This window comes from Ambystoma mexicanum, chromosome 4q, assembly GCF_040938575.1.
Source record: "Ambystoma mexicanum isolate Mex_15411 chromosome 4q, UKY_AmexF1_1, whole genome shotgun sequence".
In the NCBI taxonomy this organism is placed as follows: domain Eukaryota; kingdom Metazoa; phylum Chordata; class Amphibia; order Caudata; family Ambystomatidae; genus Ambystoma; species Ambystoma mexicanum.
Window position 1 is genome coordinate 395,393,576 of NC_090928.1, and position 19,825 is coordinate 395,413,400.

At 46.6% G+C, this 19,825-nt stretch overlaps 1 protein-coding gene across 1 annotated transcript in view; it reads left to right on the forward strand.

Annotated features, from left to right (window-relative positions):
* RYR2 (ryanodine receptor 2) overlaps window positions 1–19,825 on the forward strand; it is a 3,854,281-nt gene that overhangs the window by 936,354 nt on the left and 2,898,102 nt on the right. Inside the window, exons 9-10 of the mRNA XM_069607971.1 lie at window positions 4,778–4,877; window positions 12,275–12,371. Of these exons, the coding sequence (XP_069464072.1) occupies window positions 4,778–4,877; window positions 12,275–12,371 (197 nt within the window). The remainder of the gene's footprint in view (window positions 1–4,777; window positions 4,878–12,274; window positions 12,372–19,825) is intronic.

Consider the following 19,825-nt stretch of genomic DNA (forward strand, 5'->3'; position numbering starts at 1 on the left):
TGCAGAGGAATCAAAGTCGAGCAGTTCAGGCTCGCCTACTACCACAGGTGGCAGGAAAAAATACTGATTTGGATCGGGTTTGTCCCCTCTAATCGGGGAGATAGAATAAAAAAACATTTGGGCACATTACGGGGTTGCTGGTAAATACCCACCAGTAGGTGGCGGGTTACCAGCAACCCTTTAACACCCTTACTGCTGCCTGATATCCTGCTGCCACTGGGATATCACAAGTGGCAGCGGTAACGGTTACCCCCCATTTCCATGGAGTCGCATAGGACTTAATGGAAATGGGGTCACTGAAGCACCGGCACCGTTGCCAATAGTTCTGGTGCTTCAGTTAGAGACATGCCAGTAGGGGCCTGAGAACCCAGCATGCTGGGGGATCCGTGGCCCTTACCAGAGTTCTCGTAGTATGGCTGTCCAGAAAGGGTGCCGCTAACTTGCTAATGGCACCCTTGTTTCCTGACTGCCTTACTCGGAATGAGGCCCAATGTAATGGAGGCTCCCCAGAATAATTGCAATGGCTATGAACAATCCCAAGCTTTCCATCCTTTACCTTGTGTTGCCTAAAGTGAGTCTCTCTAAGTGAAAAGGTATGCGCGCGCAGGTTGGTATCTTGCTTGTTGTGCCTCGGAAATAAAGCTTCAACTCAACAAGGCCACAACCTGCCCTAGTTGCTCACATTCCTGTACAAAGGGGACATTGATTCGCTGTTCAGGCTGCCCTCCTCCCACTGGTGAAAGGCAAACACTGATTTCAGTATGTTTTGGACTGGAAGGTCCCAAAGCAATTGCTAGTGGTTATGATTCATTGAAAGTATTCCATCCATCATCGTTGGTGTCCTAAGAAATGTGTACCATCTTTCGGCTTTAAAGATATTGATTTGTGACTGTAAAGAAGAGGTTCGGCTTGACGCTGCGGCATAGAATGTATGCATGTTTAGAAAGAGCAACTTTTGGAGTGATCTACATTTAAGATATCCACGTCTATACCCGTGCTGCACCCTCTAACAGACAACCTCTACCTCTATGATCTGTGGTCTGTCACTGCCAGTTCAGGATGCTACTACACACTGCCTGGCTGTAGTGATTGCCAGTTGGAAAGTTGGGTTGGCAAGTGTTCCTTAAATGGACAACCGGACGTTTCAGGTGTCATTGGACGATCAGACGTAGGGAACACACTGGCTGAAGTACTTTCCCGAGGCATAGATATGGAATGGAACGTATATTCATTAGGTCAAGTTTTGGGATACATTCTACAAAGACTGTTTTCTCAAAAGGAAGGGGCCATTTCCATTTTGCACAATTAAAAGGATTTGTTTTCTAGGAAGATTACTCCTTGTCAATTCCATCATTGGTGTATTAGGCTTAGTGTTGCTATGCATTGGGCATGCCACTCGCAAGACAAAATGTATTTATCTTGCAGGTATCAGACGTGAAAACATCCGGACTAATCTGTTAACTTTCCCAATTATCATGCATCTGCTGTAATATGGAGATATTCTAACTATCTGCTGGGGGCAGAGAACTACCCGTGCCTAAGGTTCCAAGCTATCCCTCATCGATGATGCCCAGTGATGCTAGAACTTTTGGGGGGGTTGCTCGTGAACCCATGCAGAAGAGATTTGACTTAGGAGTTTGTTAGGGCCCTCTCTGTCCTCCGACATACGACAATGGAGCCACTTGAAGTCGTGTCTTATCTCCTTTATTTCCATACATCAACTAAACCCTACCTGCCCATATCCCTCCCCATCCTCCCTCCTCCTGCCTCCCACCCAATCCTTGTGCTCCGTCCCTCTTAAAGGGGCTTTGGTCTATTAATCGCAGCAACACCTTCCATTTGCTTATCAGGGAGGATCTCCATTTACATCTGTTCAATGAGGCGTAGGGGTATCTGTGTGACTCGATTTGCGAATCTCCCCACACTCCTCCTTGCCTGGTGGGTCACTTACTACTTCAGCTCTTGGTCCCTTTTCTTCGTTTGCTATCTCCTCCATCGGTTCCAGCTCTTCCAAGTGTAGCTTGCAGAAGAAGGAGGCATTCCGGGTTATCTCACTCTGTCTACTGTCGCTGTGACCATCGGGCCTTTCACCTCGGTAACTAGGGTTGGCTCCGGGCTGTATGTCGGATTGGTCTTTCTTTGTTGTCTTTGTCTTACTCTAACAACCTCTCCTCCTTCGGTCCGTCCATTCCTTTGCCTTTCTTTTCTTTTCTGCGTCCTTTTCTCGAATTTCTGCATCTTGCTCTGGTGTGTAATCTTCTATTTGTGGAAGGCGGGTTTTGTACTTTACCATTAGCTCTAGGAGCGTCCGTCGCGTTGCTTCGTGTGGTGTATTTCTGTAACTCCTTGGCATTTGACATGTTGCTTGGGGAAAGCAATGTTTGATCGGTGGTTGCCTTCTGTCGGGTGGTTTGATAGTGGCCATGAATTGTTCCACCATGACGATGGCTTGTGGCCACAGTCGTGTGATTCTCTGGTGGTGGAAGCCCAGATGGCGAATGGTGGGCCGTTGTCGGTCTTTATGATGTTGGGAATCCCCCATTCACTGAAGAGTTCGTCCATCACGCCTAGGATATGGTGAAAAAATGTGTATTGTACGTGTTTTATTAGTGGGAATTGTGAGTACGTGTCTATTATTACAAGGAGGTGTCCTCCTTCTTCAAGCAGGCCATAGAAGTCCATGGCTATTCTTTGCCAGGGTCCATCTGGTAGTGGTACATGGGGGACTGTTCACCGCTGTCTTCTGGCAGGGTATACAGTGGGTCAGGGTGTCTTCTACGATTGCATCCATGTATGGAAACCACACTTGATTTCTCAGTATTTTCTTTGTGTTTGAGTTTGGACTGCCGCTTTTGGCCCATGACCAAAACTGATCTACATATGGTTTTTCATCTGCTGCACTAAAGCAGAGCGCTGAAAAATATTGCAATGGGAAGCTACCAAGATTTGATATGTGGCCCTATATGGCGGCCCACACGTGAATGCATGCTTGTTGTGCCTATGGTCCCGAACTATACCTCACTGTTGATGCCCAATGCAGCGACTTATTGTTGGTGTAGTGTTGAATGCATGCTTTCAATTCAAATTGGATGCCTCCTAGCAGTTTGGTCTGTCCTGCCCAGAGTGTGGAGCAACCATGCCCGATTTTCATATTAATACCCGGGGCGGGGGAGCCACCAATTAGGTTGCTGGGATCACTGGCTGAATGCTACGATCCAAGCCCGCAGTTCCCAGCAACCGGACATCTGCTTGCCCCGCATGCAATCTTCCCCCCATCCTCTCTTCCCTTCCCCTTCAATTTCCTGTCCCTCCCCACCCCCACTTACCTGATGTCTTCAGCACCAGTTCCGCCTTCCTGCTGGCCACCATGGAAATGGAAGAGGAGCTTCGCTTGGAGCCCCGTCTTCAAGCTCTGTGGTGGCCATCTTGCGGCAGTTTTGTTTTTTGTATGTCTTGCATACAGAAGACATGGCTATCCGCACCCTGGGTTACTGGATTGGCAACACGGGGTGCTAACAGCAATAATCACCCATTCAATGTTCTAGAACGGGTGGTAACGGCCGTGCTATGTTCAGGCCTACCAACTCTGGCCCCGGGCCATTGCCACATGTTTCAGCCCGTGCAACGGTTGATTATTGTTTGTTTTCTTCTTTCTGAAAAGATGGAATGGAAATGTGCACAGAGCAATTGCCAGCACCTTCGATTAATTCAAAGTGTGCCTTCCATTGGTCTTCGGTGATGCAAACTCACCATGAGCGGGCCTGGCATGCCACTGAGTCGTGGGTCTTGAGCTTCCTACGACTAGGGCACCAAGCACAGGCTCACTGAATCCACACAGTCAGTGCAAAACTTGTCTGGGGTGGTTTGTGGTCCGGGCCAGATTGGCGAGGACCTAGCAGGTCAGGCGGTACTGCCCCTTTTGGGCGAGACCAATACTGATTTGGCAGTGTTTCTGATTAATAGAAAACTTTCCTACCATTTTTCTTCGTTGATGCAAGGTTGCCCTAAGTGACATGGGAATGCCCAGGAGTGGCTCCAAACGTTGTGTGCCCAGGGTCCCAAGCAGCACCTCCCTAATGAGTCCCAGTGAACCCTAAACATGTCTGAGTTTGCGTGGGTGCCCATTAAGAAGGGATAAGACAGCGCCTAGAGGCTGATTGAGGTGCATTACACTATATAAATGCTTTTATTTGTTTTTTTCAGATTCAGCTGGGTTGCCCTGTTGAAGTGGGTCCCACTACCGTTTTGCATATAATTGTTCCCCTTCTGTAATGACTCAGTGGCCTAAAAGAACAATGGAATACAAATCATCCAAAAGCAATTGCCAGTGATTATGATTAATGTAAAGCCTTTCTTCCATCACTCTTCAGTGTTGTAAAATAGTATGAAATGGACTATGCTGTTATTAGCAGGGAGGCTCCATGGAGGCATCTCTTGGTCCATCAAGAGGGTACCATAATGGCATACCTTGACGGGACACGTATCCTTGTGCTGAAGCTGCTCTCCAGGAATGTCCCTGCACCCACTTGTCACTGGTGCATTCAGTATTACACAAAGGGCATTGGACCCCCATCTGTATTACCCAAACACACTGACAGCAAAGCAGGCGTTGACAGCATCTGCTGTTTAAAGAGCATCAGGTAAACAAAGCCACTGTCTATGGCTGTACTTTTCTAGTTTATCTGTGAACACCGGCCACTCGACAATAAGAATGTAACTGTCTCTCATGATCCAGTACTTCACACTGAAGATGATGTTCTTGTCTCTTTTTCTGCAGCATTTATCTTACGGGAACAGTAGCCTACATGTAGATGCAGCATTTCAGCAAACCCTTTGGAGTGTAGCCCCAATTAGCTCTGGGAGTGAAGTAGCCCAAGGTAAGACTGACGAATGCTTGCTTTACCTCATGTGTTATCTGTTATAATTGTTATTCACTTTAATGTATTGTGCATAATCCTCTCCATAAGCCTCTCACATATGCCCCTATTCACAATCCAAGATGGCCGACAAATGCTACACAGACTGGAAAGAGGCAGGGCCAAGAACGACCCAGCGGCAGGAGAACCCCCCGCCCCTCATGCACAGAGTTAGCCAGAACACAAATCACACAGACAGGATCCCAATGCTGGCAGAGCCAGGTTAGGGGGTGAGGCTGCGGTATGGCAATGAGGGATAGATTTGCTAATGTGCAGAGAACCACCGATTCTACGTTTCCCCCACCAAACCTAGATACCTGAGTCCCCTTAGGCCCAGCTGATGCTGAAAGTTGGGGTCAGGACCTTGTAAAGGGGAAATGAAGCTTGTTTGGCAACAACTGGAGAGGAGAGCAGAAGGAGCCGGAGACGGAGGGAGGGGGGCAGACGTTAGAACCAGGATACTGGGGTAAGGAAGACATAGAAGGCTGGAGGAGAGAACCAGGATGGGGAGAGGGGGAGACCCAGGGTGCTGCAGAGAGAAATACCCAAGAGCCTCAGCAGAGAGAAACCCCCCGGCACTGGGGAGAGAAAACCCAAGAGGTTGACGAGAGAGACCCAGGGTGCTATGGAGAGACAGACACATGAAACTGGGTGCAAGGAGAGAGATCCAGGGTACTTGGAAGAGAAAGCTCCTGAAGTCTGGGCAAAGAGAGGCCCAGAGTTCGTGGGGATATAGTGAGACCCCTGAAGCTGGGGAAAGGAAGACCCTAATGCTAATGAGAAAGAGAACCAGGAGGTTGGAAAGGGAAGGAGGCTCAGGATGTAGAGGTGCCTTTGGGGAACAAGGTCTAAGGAGTAAAGCTTGAGGTGCGGAGAATAGTCAAGAATGGGGTGACATTTAATTCTAAGGAGATGTGGACAAGAGGAGCACGAGAGATACGCGTCAAGGAGGAGGTGATAAGTGTGGTTAAGGAAGAGGGAACCGCAGGTGTCCCAGAGAAAGGAATCAAGGGGAGGTGGCAAGAGCGGCTAAGGAAGAATGGCTGAGAGGGCCACAGAGAGAGAAGTCAAGGTGGGGGTGATAAGAGAAGCTAAGGAAGCGGTGGAGTAGGGGAAAAAGAAATCGATGGTGAAGAAGGAGGCCTGGGAAGTGTCTCTGGAAGAGATGTTTAGGAAAGAAGTGAGTGAGGAAAAGGTTGTGAAGAAAAGAGTTGGAGATACGGTTGGGAACAAAGACTTTGGGAGAAGAAGAGTGAGAGACCACATACACCACTTTGACAGGGTATGTATATAAGGTGGGTGGAGGAACAAGCTTGTGGAGGAATGGCAAGGAGGTATGACAGGAGTCACAATGGCTTAAGAAACGGAGAGCGACAGTAGGAAAGAGAACCATATCTGGGGAAGGGTGTTGTGGAGGAGAGGCAGTTTGGATTGAAGAGCCATGGACCTGGGATCCTGAGAGAAGGCGGCACTGAGAGACACAGCCGAAACCCACAGGCTGTCTAATATGTCCCCCTGACTTCTTATGTCCCCGGGTCTTGCTTTAAGGCCAACTCCAGCATTATAATCACTGAGGAACAAACATCAGTCACCAGGGCAGATTTGAGCCTCAAGAGGAGGCCTCTCCACTGTCACTGCACAATAACAGTGCCAATGAGGCTACAAACACCAGACATTTTGCTTAGGGACTGAAATGGCTAGATCATGACAGACATTTTTCTTTGTAATTCTTTCTGCTTTATTTGAACACTGAGCACCTGCCTCCATATTGGGCCTTTGGTAAAGCAGCCCTTAAAGGACCAGGGCCCCGTCTGGCAAGAACAGAAATACATTTCACTTTGGACCGTTCAAACCTTCCCAAGAAACCCCTAGCTACAGTTTAGTGCACAACCACCTCGAACAGGTTTAAATTGTTTGTTTGCACATCCTTAGCACTGAGAGAACTGCTTTGGCTTCTCCTTAAGAAGCTCATATTAACCACCTGTTGGGAAACATATACTACAGCTGGCCTTTGTTTAATCCTTTCACATTTCGTGACACTCAACATCCCTTCATTATCAAACATGCCTGGAAAAAATGCAAAAACCCTTCTGTTGGTATTTCCTTCATTTGTTCCACCTCAACCCGCCTTGGCAATAGTCCATGAGGATCGCACAGCACTCCACAGTGCAACCAATGGCAGTAAAACGGGCTCATCATACTACAGCCCTACTTTTCAAACTCCGCCAGCAATCATCACAGGAATAATCAATTGAATTCTTATTTTCCCGCTCACGCCTCTGTTGCTGCTGAAAGGAAGCTCTACATTAAGGCCCATCTTGGGTGACAAGAGCTAGGCTCCCAATGGTCTCCTGTTAATAGTCTGATCTGAATGACCATCCTCGGCGACCCACCCACTTTTTCTTTAATGTTTTAGTAGGTGCAAACTGCTCAGCTCTCAAAATAGCCAGATCTCCCTCTGACAACTCATCCAACACACATTCATACGATTGAAAATTGTTACTCAGAAATTGCCACTCATCAACCTGAGCTTGCTGATAAGATTAACAGCCTTCGAATCTGAAATCAGTATAATTGTTCGAAAGCAAACGACCCACGCTCCCTTTACAACTGTCGCCATTCACCAACTGTCGGAGTGCAACCTCCTGAGCATTCATAAAGGAAGTGTACACACTTGCTGGTGAACTCTTTTGACCTTGCCATGCTCGCAGTCTGCTTGAGGGGGGTTTTCTCACTAGTTGCAGCTCTTCTTGAGCTGTAGCACTAGAGTCTTCACCAGTTGGTGAACTTCCTATGACTAGTTTTTCACTCTTCTTAACTTGCTTGTATCAATGAATACCCAAAGAGTGTTAGTATAGTGATCCACACACTCTCCACATGACTGTGCCCTCAATAAAAAGAGAACATGTTAAGGCTGCATTTGATTTGTGATCAAAACCGAACTATATTTTCCAGAAAAATCCGATCCGTCGCACGACCATCACCACCCTCTGGTTATTGACGGACAATGCTTGCGCCTTCCACCCCCAAATTATGCACAGCAGCTGTCTCTTTGCAAGTGTCCCCAAAATGCTCCCCACATCAACAAATGAACCTGAAAAATGCCAAACCGACTTTGCCTCAGTATCACTGACTCCCGGCACAAAGAAAGGCAAGATGGCTGCCGGCTGCCAATTCAACACGCTTAATGTTTTCACGCAGAACTCGGCCACAGTCCTGCAATGACGCGTAGGCTACCAACTCCCATGGCCTCTCACCAACAAGGAAGAAAGCAATTACAAAGGAAAAACATTCACATTCACATGAAACATTTCCATTGAAGAAGCATCCGATAATTATTAGCATAACAAAATGCAAGCACACTCTAGCTGAAGAAGAGCGGCACCTTGGGCCCAGGCAAATAGGCACAGATGTGTATGACGACATGAGTGATCTCTCCCAAGCCCTCACTCAGTCTCTCCACCTTCCATCTAACTCACGCTCTTCTCAATATTCCACTCCTCCTCTACCCCATCCACTGAAACCCTACCCATCCTTCATTCTGCCAGCCCACCCTGAGCTCCAAAGAATCCCTTTGCACCCCAAACTATAAAGGAACTTGCACCTATCACCCCCACTCACCTCACCACCATATATCTAATGTCTCTCTTGCAACTGACAGCTCCCAGCCTGCTACAGAACAGACACAGTAACATCACCCCTTAAAATACCTCAGCGGGTTGCGCGCTTGCAGCTGCAGCCTACGTGTGATCTGCGGGTCGCATGTTCGAATCTCGAGAAGGACAACTCAGCCTTTCATCCTTCCAGGGTCAATAAATGAGTAGCAAATCAAGTTGGGTGATATTGCATGTATATATGTTCTATGTAAAGCTCTTGGGCATAAGTGTGTTTAAATAACACATCATCACTGCTAAAAATACCTAATTCCACAGACCCATCTCTCTCCTAAATTCTTGAGAGGAATATCTACGACTGCACAGTGCACTACCTCAAAGTGGACTCACTGAACAAACCCCTCCAATCTGGTGTCTGGCCCAACAATTCCACCAAACTGATCTCAGCCACGTATCCAACTTCTTCATACTAATTTTACTTGATTTCCATGTAGCTTTCAACTCTGTGGATAATCCCCCCCTCTTTCAAACACTGCCCTCCCTGGACTTTAAGGACGCTGCTCTTGACTTGGCGCGTTCCTGTCCCACTGACAACTCCTCCTCCATCTCATGGAACCTCGACTCCTTTTGACGAACCTTCCCTGTGGGCATTTCCCGGGATCAGTTCTAAGCTCACTCTCCTTCACCTTTACACCTCCGCCCGCGTAAACTCATTTCTGCCTTTAGCTAGAGCTATCACTTCTTCAAAGACGATATCGAGCGTTTATTCTCCTTCTTCACTCAATCATTCAGAAAAACTGCCTAACTGCCGCCCTGCGCCGGGGATCACTTTGCTACCTTCTGCTCAACTCTGCCAAGTCACAAGCCACCTTTCTCCCAACCTCCAATGCCAACCCCTCTCTCCCTTGTTCCATCTCCTTTCCCCCTGACTTCCTCACCCCCTCACTCATTGCTCACAACCTTGGGTTTCTCTTTCACAGTTATCCAAAAGCCTTCCAGTGCATTTTGACCACTGGCATTGCAGCCAGGCTCAATGTCATTAACATTAGACAAATCTGCTAGGCCCTCACCCATCACTCAACACAAATTCTAATCTCTATTCTTGAGCTCAGCAAACTGGACTAGTGGGTTAGCCTATAAGCATTCACCGCTTCTCTGTCACTCCCAGATCTTGCCTCATCTCAACCCACCATCATCACAGGATGGCCATGCCAATGCCCCGCTCTTTAAATTCCTGCTTCTTTAAATCCATCCCTGGTCTTGCTCTTCACTGCCCTGCTTATTGAATCCCATGTTCCCCACTCTCTGGGACTCTCTGCCCGTTGTCTCTCTGAAACCTGTCACTCTTCCTACCACTGGCCCCCCTCACACTTAGCTCCTTTCTATAGTTGTCCCGCTCTGCTGGAACTCTCTCCCTTCGGCCATGCAAGCAATTTTATTAGTGAAACTCAGTAGTGAACCTGATCAAACTCCACCTGCTAGTCATGACCTCTGCACTTGCACGTTCTGAACACTCACAAGGCACAGTAGGTTCGTCTTCACTCCCTGTTATTCTCATTATTTGTTTGCACTATTAATTCAATTATTTATCATTGTTGTAATTCATGCATTGCAGCAACGTCATTTCACCAAAATGCCAGGGGTAGCGGAAGTGACGCCACATGACCCTTGACCTCTGATGACATCACATGAAGTGATGTCTTTTGAACTCAACCCTGAAGTGACATCAGAGGAAGCGAACATGACCTTTCACCCCTTTAATGAGTCTAACAATTATTGTATAGAATTCCAGAAAGACAAATTATTTGTTATTCCTATTCTTTCTGATTTAGGGTCACTGCTCAAAATGTTACACTTGGAACCCGCAGTTTTTTTTAAAGAGGCCTCAGCATAAATTCCAGCCACTCCAGAAACAAAGAGCCACATGGCACAGGCCACAGCCCAGGAGCTTCAATGTGAAAAAAAATGAAAAAAAAATCTTTTGTGACCACTGGCGACCCCCAAATGACGTCCCTGATTCATTGTTACCTTCCCCTGTCCCTTGTTACCCTGTGGGCGCTTTGAAACAGTTTTGCTATTTGTATAAGCGCCTACCAAATGACCAATACATAAGTAAATAAATAAATAAGGAGCCCCACTAAAACCCCCAACTTTCTATCCCAACTCTCAGCTAACATGCCCTCTTGATTTCATCCTGCAGGATTATGCATTGGAACTTGTAGTCATAGGCAAAATTGATCTAGCTTTCAGTGTCCGAATATTTTGGTGGTTTTGCCCTGCTCTATGTTCCCGTACTTCCCCTTCATCACGTGGTCTACCATACAGTGTTACTGTTTACTCTGCAGTCTATACAGGTACAAAATAAAAAATGCAAAGCGGGCACTGCTTTCCCAAGCAGCACCGGGGTAGCACGAGACAGTGGATGCAATACGGGCTACCAGAACAACATGCCACACTTTTAACTCATGCATTGGCTGCATTTCTAAATGGGGCGCCACTACTTTGCCAGTGGCCATTTGCTATAGTGGAGGCAACTGCCAATTGCCAATGAGCATGCTTGATATGAGCTACAGTAGGGCTGCAGCTGCACCTGCATTTATGTCTGGTATGATGTGCCCAGCCGGACCGTGAAAAGCCCCTGCCTCCCCCCGTGCACACCAACGTTGCCAGCATGCACCAAATCCCCCAGCACATTGCCTAATGCGCTCTCCTGGCAAACCAATGGCCATGGTCACAATGTGGTGCAAGGAGAGAAAGGGAGTCTCTAACTCTAATGTAAAGCTCTAGAAACGGGTTAGTCTATTCATTAAAAGGAATGTGGGTGCAGGGGAGGCGACACAACCCTGACACGATTTTGCACAAACAGAAACACAAAAGAAATGGCGTCCTAGAATTAGGACTCCCCTGTCCCCTGCACACCTTTTTGCTGTATAGAGGCCAGTAACTCTGTCGCAATCGCTTGCAGATGTGGTGCAAGGTCAGAGAAACGACTGGTCCGCTGCTCAGATTAATACGTTGTTTACACTAAAATAATTAGATTTTGGACTCCTTACGTTATAGTGTTTGTCATAGGTACATTTCTTCTGTGCGGTGCCACAATGCCTCGAGACTGTGGCCCTCATTCCGAGTAGGGCGGTAAAGGATACCAGGCACCGGTAAGGAGACCGGTGCTGGTAATCCCTTACCGCCCTACTACGAGGTCCCTTCCTTAACGCCAGGTCTGGCCTGGTGTTATGAACGGGACCCGTTAAGGGACCTGGGTGCAAATAACGGGCTTGGCTGGCAGTAAAGGAAAGATCTCTGCTGTATTTTCTGCATGGTAGACCCCGCAAATAATTTTCGGAGCAGAGATATGGAACCAAGTTTACAATTACTGGCTTTTGTTTGCTCAGCTGTTATCTGTTGCAATGTTTCACAATGCTTCCACAAACTCAAATAACACTTGTTCGCACAAAAGACAGATGCAACCTGTTCATGAATTTCTGTAAAACTTGTTTGCATTCCATGTAAGTGTATAAGTGGAACCAATGGTATATTTGTGGATAAAAGGATCATGGTTACACTGATAGATCTGGGCAAAACACACAAAGTCTGGCAGTTCTGTGATTGGCTTGTACGGCAACTTCCGGCATTCGCACACCGGCCCCTTACTCTTAATGGGCATATTTTGTCCTTTAGGGATTGAGCTATCAAGGATTAATTGTGAGAAACAGAATGATGTGCTTCTCATTATATTTATTCCAGGTTATCTAATAGGAGGGGATGTGTTGAGATTGCTGCATGGACACATGGATGAATGTCTCACTGTCCCTTCTGGGGAACACGGAGAAGAGCAACGAAGGTAAGGCACAACTTCTAAAAACTTGGCTTGTTAGACCTTTGACTCTTAATATTTTTTATTTTAGAACAATCCAATCTTCCATTAAATCTAAAGAGCCGAACATATTTACCAATATCAAACAGTATGACGGAATAACATTCATACTGATCGTGCTAAATATTTAAAAAATAGAGATGATGTGATTGATTTATTGATTTGGGAATTTATAACGTGCATACCCATGAGGCGACCAAGCACGGATGCATCTAGGCGCAGGGCTGGCCTGATTCATGGACGTGTTTTATAATGGTGCAATCCCATAGGAAAATGTTCCATGAATCAGGCCCAATATATTGTTCCAACCTACATAATGACTGACAGGAACCCAGCCCAAACTCGTTGTTTTTGTTTTTCTAGCGCAAATGCCACCGTGCTGTAATTGTTACGTTACATTATTAGGATTTGCACCACAGACCACTGCTACTTGCATAGTCTCCAAGTGCTCTTGTGGCATTGAAAGGAAGCTGTGAGGGGTTGCTTAGTCAGGATTACAGGGAACATTCAGGATTGCTCTGCTCTTGCGTTTACGTGTGCCTTGCGTTGACGTGTGCAGACTCGGCCTGCATGTGAGTTTGTTGGAGAATTGAGGAGTTTGTGTAGAAAAAAGAGATCCTGGCCCTCATTCCAAGGTTGGTGGTAGTCATGGCGCTATTTGTGGTCCAGTCCGACCTTGGCGGGACCGGTAAGTCCCCATTGTTAAAGCCATTCCCCATTCCCATTTCAGCCCCCATAGGGCTCAATGGGAAGGGGGAAGGTGCTAATAACGGTACCGCAAATTGCGGTATGGTTATTAGCTCTGAAGTCCCTTAACGGGCTCCGTCCATAACGCCTGGTAAAACCAGGCATTAAGGAAGGGACCCGCTAAGGGACCTCGGAATAGAGCGCAAAGGGATTACCGGCACCGGTGTCCTTAACGGTGCCTGGCATCCCTTTGCGCCCACCTCGTAATGAGGCCCCCTGTGCGCCCAGAGTGCTGGGATGAATTGACCGGAGGATGCAGTATGTAAGCTAGTGGAAGAGGTTTGATGTTCTGTTGTTTTTCATCTGGTAAGTGGGGTAATTAAGAAGCCATGTGTGAGTTGCTTAGTTGGTGCGCGTGTGGTGCGTTTGAGAATGAAAATTTTAGTGGTTAGTGTGCAGGGTTAACAGAGACTGAAATGAGACATACAAGTGTGCCTGTACATTTCTTTGCCAGTATTTTGAGGACCAGCCGGCGTCGGTCTGGAGATGGAGAGGTATATGGTGTGGCACTTGGGTTAGTCTCGCGTGTGAGGTAGGGCAGCGATAACCCGACACTGTTGTGGTTTGGGTGAAGTCTAGTGTCCATTGGGCCACCAAGGGAAGTAGTACCATTGTCATGTGAGTTAGATAGTGTACGAGTGCTGGAAGATCCTGGTACCTGGCAGGGCCAGTTAGAAATTGGGAATATGAACTCAGGACTCTTTATTTTGGACTACGATGAGCACCCTTCGTTTTTGTTTTAGACGGCAGGGAATTTCCCTCCTAGTGATAGTGCCAGTTAAGCATTTTGCCTTTGATTTCATACCATGACCCATTGCTGTCCGCGTCTTCCTTCTGGTTCGCCACATTAGCCACGTGAGGAGGTTTGAACAAAATCACCAAGCAGAAAACAAAGAAAATAAACAACTATCTGAAAAACAAAGCAGAAAAGGCAGAACTGGCACTTTTGAGTCAATAGTCAAATGTGTGGAGGATCCCTGTGTTGTTCATAATTAAGCCCAGAATAATTCTGGGGTGTCATCAATGTCGCTGCCGTTCCCTCTGTCTTCTCTATTGCTGACCACTGTCCATAAAGGTCCTGACGTGCCTACCTCTGTGGTTTTCACTTGGTGTGTCCCCCAGCTTGAGGAATACAATGTCTGCTTTATATGTATCCTTTTTCCTGGGGCCACTGTCCCTCATTTCAAGATCCCAGGGCGCCCCCAGGTGAATGGGCCTGAATGGCAATCTTGGCGAGCATCCCTGAATAGGAAGAGAAGATTATGGAAGGGCTTTGTAGAGAACCAATTCTTCCAGATCAGGGACCCCACCTGTGTCACATCCAGGGAAGTTATTAGTACCATCAATGGGTGTGTTTGGAAGTGCCCACGTCATTGATTCATAGCAGGAGTACATTATATGAGTCACTGAGTGGAAAGACACATGCCACACATAAGAGGGCATGTAAACTTAGCACATGCCTATAATTGTACCCATGGACTTGTTTGACTTTACTCAAGTGGAAGGCCTTCGGACACCATCGGAATACAAAGTAAATAGGCATCAAATGCCATATGGATGTTTACTCTGGCTGCTCTGAGAGCCTTTTCATATTGATCAATGATATTATAGACCTGCATATTTATGGTCTCCAGTGATTCATCTCAATGCTGCATCGAGTGTCTAAAATCACAGGATTTGCCTTTGCTGTTCTTGCTGCATAATTGCCTGTGCTCACCCACTGCTGTGTGAGCTACTGAGTCCCAAGACACTTCGCAGAATATTGCAAGAGCTGTTTATTTTTTCGGTTTGCATAAAATTACACAGTTCTGCTCAGTCAACCGCTTGGAATAACACAAGGGCTTATTTTGTCTGACAAATTAAGTACGGCGGCATCATGCAATGTGCATTCCCACATAGCTTTACGTCTTCATTGTGTTACCCTCCTGCCCCCCGCACCCGTAGATGGCAATTATGAACACATCATGTCAAAGAGAGATGTTAATGCTGCCTGGTGTTCCAGTGGTAGGAGGGAAACTGAGCGACCACTGTCCACTTTGTGAAGTAGGGCAACTTAGTCGATTCTCACCCTTAGCCTGAAACTCAATCAGCCTCATACAGAGTGAAATAACATTGGCACAAGCCACCTAATAGGCTGTTAGGCGTGCATGACCCGGGACGTTATAGCACCATGTCCTCTTGGTTGAATGGAGAACATTGTGAATGTTGATAATTATTAGTACACTTTGCGCTGTAGCAATCGTACTTACTTGTATTAGGCCTGAAACTGCGCACAAATATTGTGTTACCTTTGATTTGGGCAAGACATTATAATGTATCATCACATACTATCAATAACTGAACTAGGGAATGGGTGAAAAATAAACAAATTGTGGAGGAATAACCAAATATTGATTGCAATGCAATCCATGAAACACAATAAGTAGAGGTGTTACATGTATACATTCAAAGGCTGAAATACCAATCTTACACCCACATCTCTCTGAAGGTGAAGCATGACTCTACTTTGTTTTATATACAGCATTTCTTGTAAAATGGTAAAATCCATGGCTCTTGCATGCAACACAAGGTCCTATTTGGTTTCTAACTGTTGTGAATTAAGCTAAAATGAATGTAGTTGAAAGATTTCAAGGCTATTATTCAAGGCATCAATCCTACAACATGTCGCTGGGCCCTCTGACGAATCCAAGGAATTTGTCCCTTCTCCCCAAGCGGGCCCCCCTCCTCTCCCTGTGAGGCTAAGGAGGTGAGCCCACTCCGCAACACCCTCCCTCAGGGTTGAGGCAAGTGGCACCTGGCCAAAAGATACTCCCCTTTTGGGGACACAGACTTCCGTTCGTGTGAGGAACGCTCTAAGCCATTCAGCTTAATGGCATATATTGGACTATCAGTAACAAATAACCGTATGAAATCCAGAGATGTGCCTGAAGACAAGGCCACCATATTTCATCACAAACAACAAAGAGAATCTGTCTTTTTTAGTAGAAACCTCCATTTAATTGAGATTAGTATACTCGAAAAGGAGGACACACCAAGGAGAGATGAAGCAGAGAGAAAGCAAAAGCAGGGGAAGCCCCCTGACAGCTTGACAGCTGAGAGAGGTGAAGTCAAGGAGAGCTGCAGAACCATGACTTTCAGAAGTAGTCGAAACGCAAAAGTGAAATGTGGGGGCCCAGCTTTCACAGTCACTGGAGAGCCGACGAGACGGGAATTCAAGTCCTGTTGTTGGTTTGACCACCGCAGCTTCATAGTGGACAGTGTGCCCATCCAACAATGCCGAAACCACCATGCTGAGAGGACAGCAGGGTTCCAGTCACGCATAGCCATACCTGATAGCAGAGAATGAGCAAACTAAAAGCTGGATGCTGGCAGAGTTCAAGAGAAAGGGAACCAGAGGCAAAGAGGAGAACCCAAGCAAGTGCCGGTCCAGGGGATGTTTCCCTACCAACCCAGAGGTTACAGGAAAAACAAGAGAACTGGGAGACCACCAGGGAATTGTTTTACATCTGGAAAAACGTGTCCCAGTGAAATTGACGAGATATGGAATAGAAACGTGATAAACTGGAATTGTAATAATGTGAGGAAAAGAATCATGAATAAACCTATGAGAGAGACCATTAAGCATTGGCTACACATTACCCTGGGAAGAGGAGGAAATATCCCATAAAGCAAGAAGTGCCGAGTGGAGAATATCAGAACGGGAATCCGATGAGTGAGAAGTGTAGGCCAGTAGAGCCCAACAAAGGAAAAACACTAAGTAGGCCACTTCAAGAGAGGAAAAACATTAATCGCCAAGAAACACTATCCCAGCTAAGAAAATATATGTCAGAGGAATCCAAAAGGCACAGTAGCCTGGACAAAAGGATAAGACAGAGGCCAAACAAGAATCAATTGAACATTGCCCAGAGAAAAAGAGTAACTGCAAAATCCTACTAAACAAGTTACAAGAACTGGTACAGAAGGTGACGAGAGACTATTTAAAAATAGTCTACTAAAAGAACTTTGGAGTGAATAATAATAATAATAATAATAATAATAATAATAATAATAATAATAATAATAATGATGAAGAAGAAACTCTTTGAGAAGAGCCAGTTAGGAGAAGGGAGTCCTTCTCATGGCTTCATTTAGTTGGTTAGAATAGTGGTAGGGTCAGGTAGAACTAGTTTTTGGACAGCAGACTATTTTTATTTGGCAACATTTTGATGACTGACATATAGGCAGGGAATACCCTCACAGCAATAGGGAAAGGTAGGCATTACTCTTATAATTAAACAAATATATATATTTGTTTATTTTTTATTTTATTGGTCATTAGTACAGCACTTATACATCAAGGAATTGTGTTTCCAAGCACCCGCAGGGCAAAGGGAAGGGAACAGCAAGGCAATATAATATGATAACAGAGAGGAGCAAAATATAGAAGCAATCCTACGAGGCCTTGTGAACATTTGGATTGTGCAAGTGCAGAGAGAGAGAGAGAAATGGGAAGGGAGTAAGTGCTAGGGGTTCCACTGAGGGGTGAAGTTCCCCAGAGCCAGTTGGAAAGGCAACAGGTAAGTGTCAGGCAGGGACCAATAGATGGAAGAATGGTCACCAGTCCATACAGTAAGTGGGACAACACAGGCCAGGTAGTGCCCAAAGGCAAGTGCAGGGGGAGGGCTTCTGCTATGGGCGATCCAACAAAAGGCCAGGACCCAGAAAGCCACATAGGGGCCCGGGTCACCAATAACAGTGACTGTGGGGTTTAACACTTAACACGGGAGGGAGAGAGGGAAGGAGGAGGAAAAGAGGAAAGTCTTGAGGTGCTTGTAGAACTTTAGGAGATCCGTCCCAAGATGGAGAGAAATGATCAGGCTGTTTCAGAGGAGGGAAACAGCTGAGGAAAGGGAATGGCTGCCCGCTTCTCTGCTTAGAGAAGCGCATGACAAGCAGAGAGTTGGGGCCGGAGGAACAAAGGATCTAGGAGGAGAGTATTTGGTGAGAGCGAGTTGCAGATAGCATGGTCAGCCTGGAATCCGTAGAAAATGTTGAATGGAAAATAACGTATGGCATAATTGTTCGAATTTCGGCAACATGAAAAATACATACAGATGAAATAACCGAACAATTTTGCCATACGTTCACATTACAGCGAACAAGGGTAGCAGGGTTTGTGGGGGTGTCACCTGCACCCTTGTTCGCTGTAATGTGATCGGGAGTTGCCGGGGGGCCAAATAAAGACGTTTTTTTAAAAAAGGACTCTGCTGCACCAGTTCACGTCCATGGAAGTGGAAGGAACTGGCGTTGCAGGGAGACAGGGGAGTTAGCGGCACACAACAAAGTGTGCCGCCGTAAGGTAAGAAGGGGGTGGGAGGGCGAATTAGTGAGGGGGACAGAGGAACGCGAAAATGTAGGAATCGAAATGTGGGTAAAAAAAACTCTCCTCCCGCTGACTTTTCCCTTTTGACATTTTCACATATATCCGACAGCCTTATGGATGATGCAGAGGAAATTGAATTTGATCCTTGCAGCAACTGGGAACCAGTGGAGAGATGCTAGGGCTGGAGAGATACGGTCCCTGGGCTTAAGGCCAAGGATAAGTCTTGCAGCCCTATTCTTGATTAGCTGGAGGGGACTGAGAGAAGAAGAATGTAGATTAAAGAAGAGGCTGTTAATAGTCCAGCCTGGAGAGTACCAGAGCTCTGGAGACATTACGCTTCTGGGAAAAAGTGAGGAAAGGAAGGGTGCCCCTAAGGAGGTACAGTTGGAAATGGGCCTTTTTGCCAAGGTCCAAGATGTGAGGAATGAAAGATAACTCCCAGGTTTCTGGTCTCAGAGGAAGGAGATGGGGAGAGCCCATCAAAGGTGGCCAGAGTGAAGGGAGGAAAGAGGGTACAGGAGACCCTATCGGAAAAATCCCAGTCTTGCTGGTATTGAGACAGATATCATTGTTGGTACACCAAGACTAGAGGGCTGACAAGCAATCAGGAATGACAGAGGAAGTATGAAGAGATGCAGAGGGCAGTCTGAAAAAGAGTTCGATGTCATCTGCATAGCAGTGGAAGTGCAGGGAGAAAGTGGAGAAAGGTGAGCAAGAGGGGCAAGATAGATGTTAGAGAGCCATGGCACAAGGTTAAAGCCCCGGGGTACACCACAAGTGGCGATAGAGTGGGGTGAGGAGAAAGAACCCAGGATAACTTGGGAGGGAAGTTCAGTGAGGAAGGAGGTCAACCAATTCAGTGCCCGCTCCGAGATACCAAGGGCATCATGGAGCTATTTTATGAGGATGGAGTGGTTAACCGTGTCAGAAGAGGAGGAGAGATTGAGTAGAATGAGAACTGCAGGTTAGGTGGAGTCAAGAGATGCGAGCAATTTGTCACATGTTTTCAGGAAAGATGTTTCAATTCCTCTGGACACTCAGAATCCAGATTGGTGGTTGTGCAGGCAACCAATGAGCTCAGTGTGCTGGGTCATTTGGGGGAAAACCAATTCCTCCAGAAGTTTCCAAAGGAAGGGAGTGAGAGAGATGGGGCAGTAGTTAGCTGGACATGAAGGGTCGGTGGACGGCTTTTTCAGGAGGGGGTGCACAACGGTGTGATTGAGGGAATAAGGGGAGACTCAGTGCAAAGCGAGTGATTGCAGAAGTCCGTGAGTGCAGGGGCAAGGGAACCGATATTGTCCTTAATAGTTCT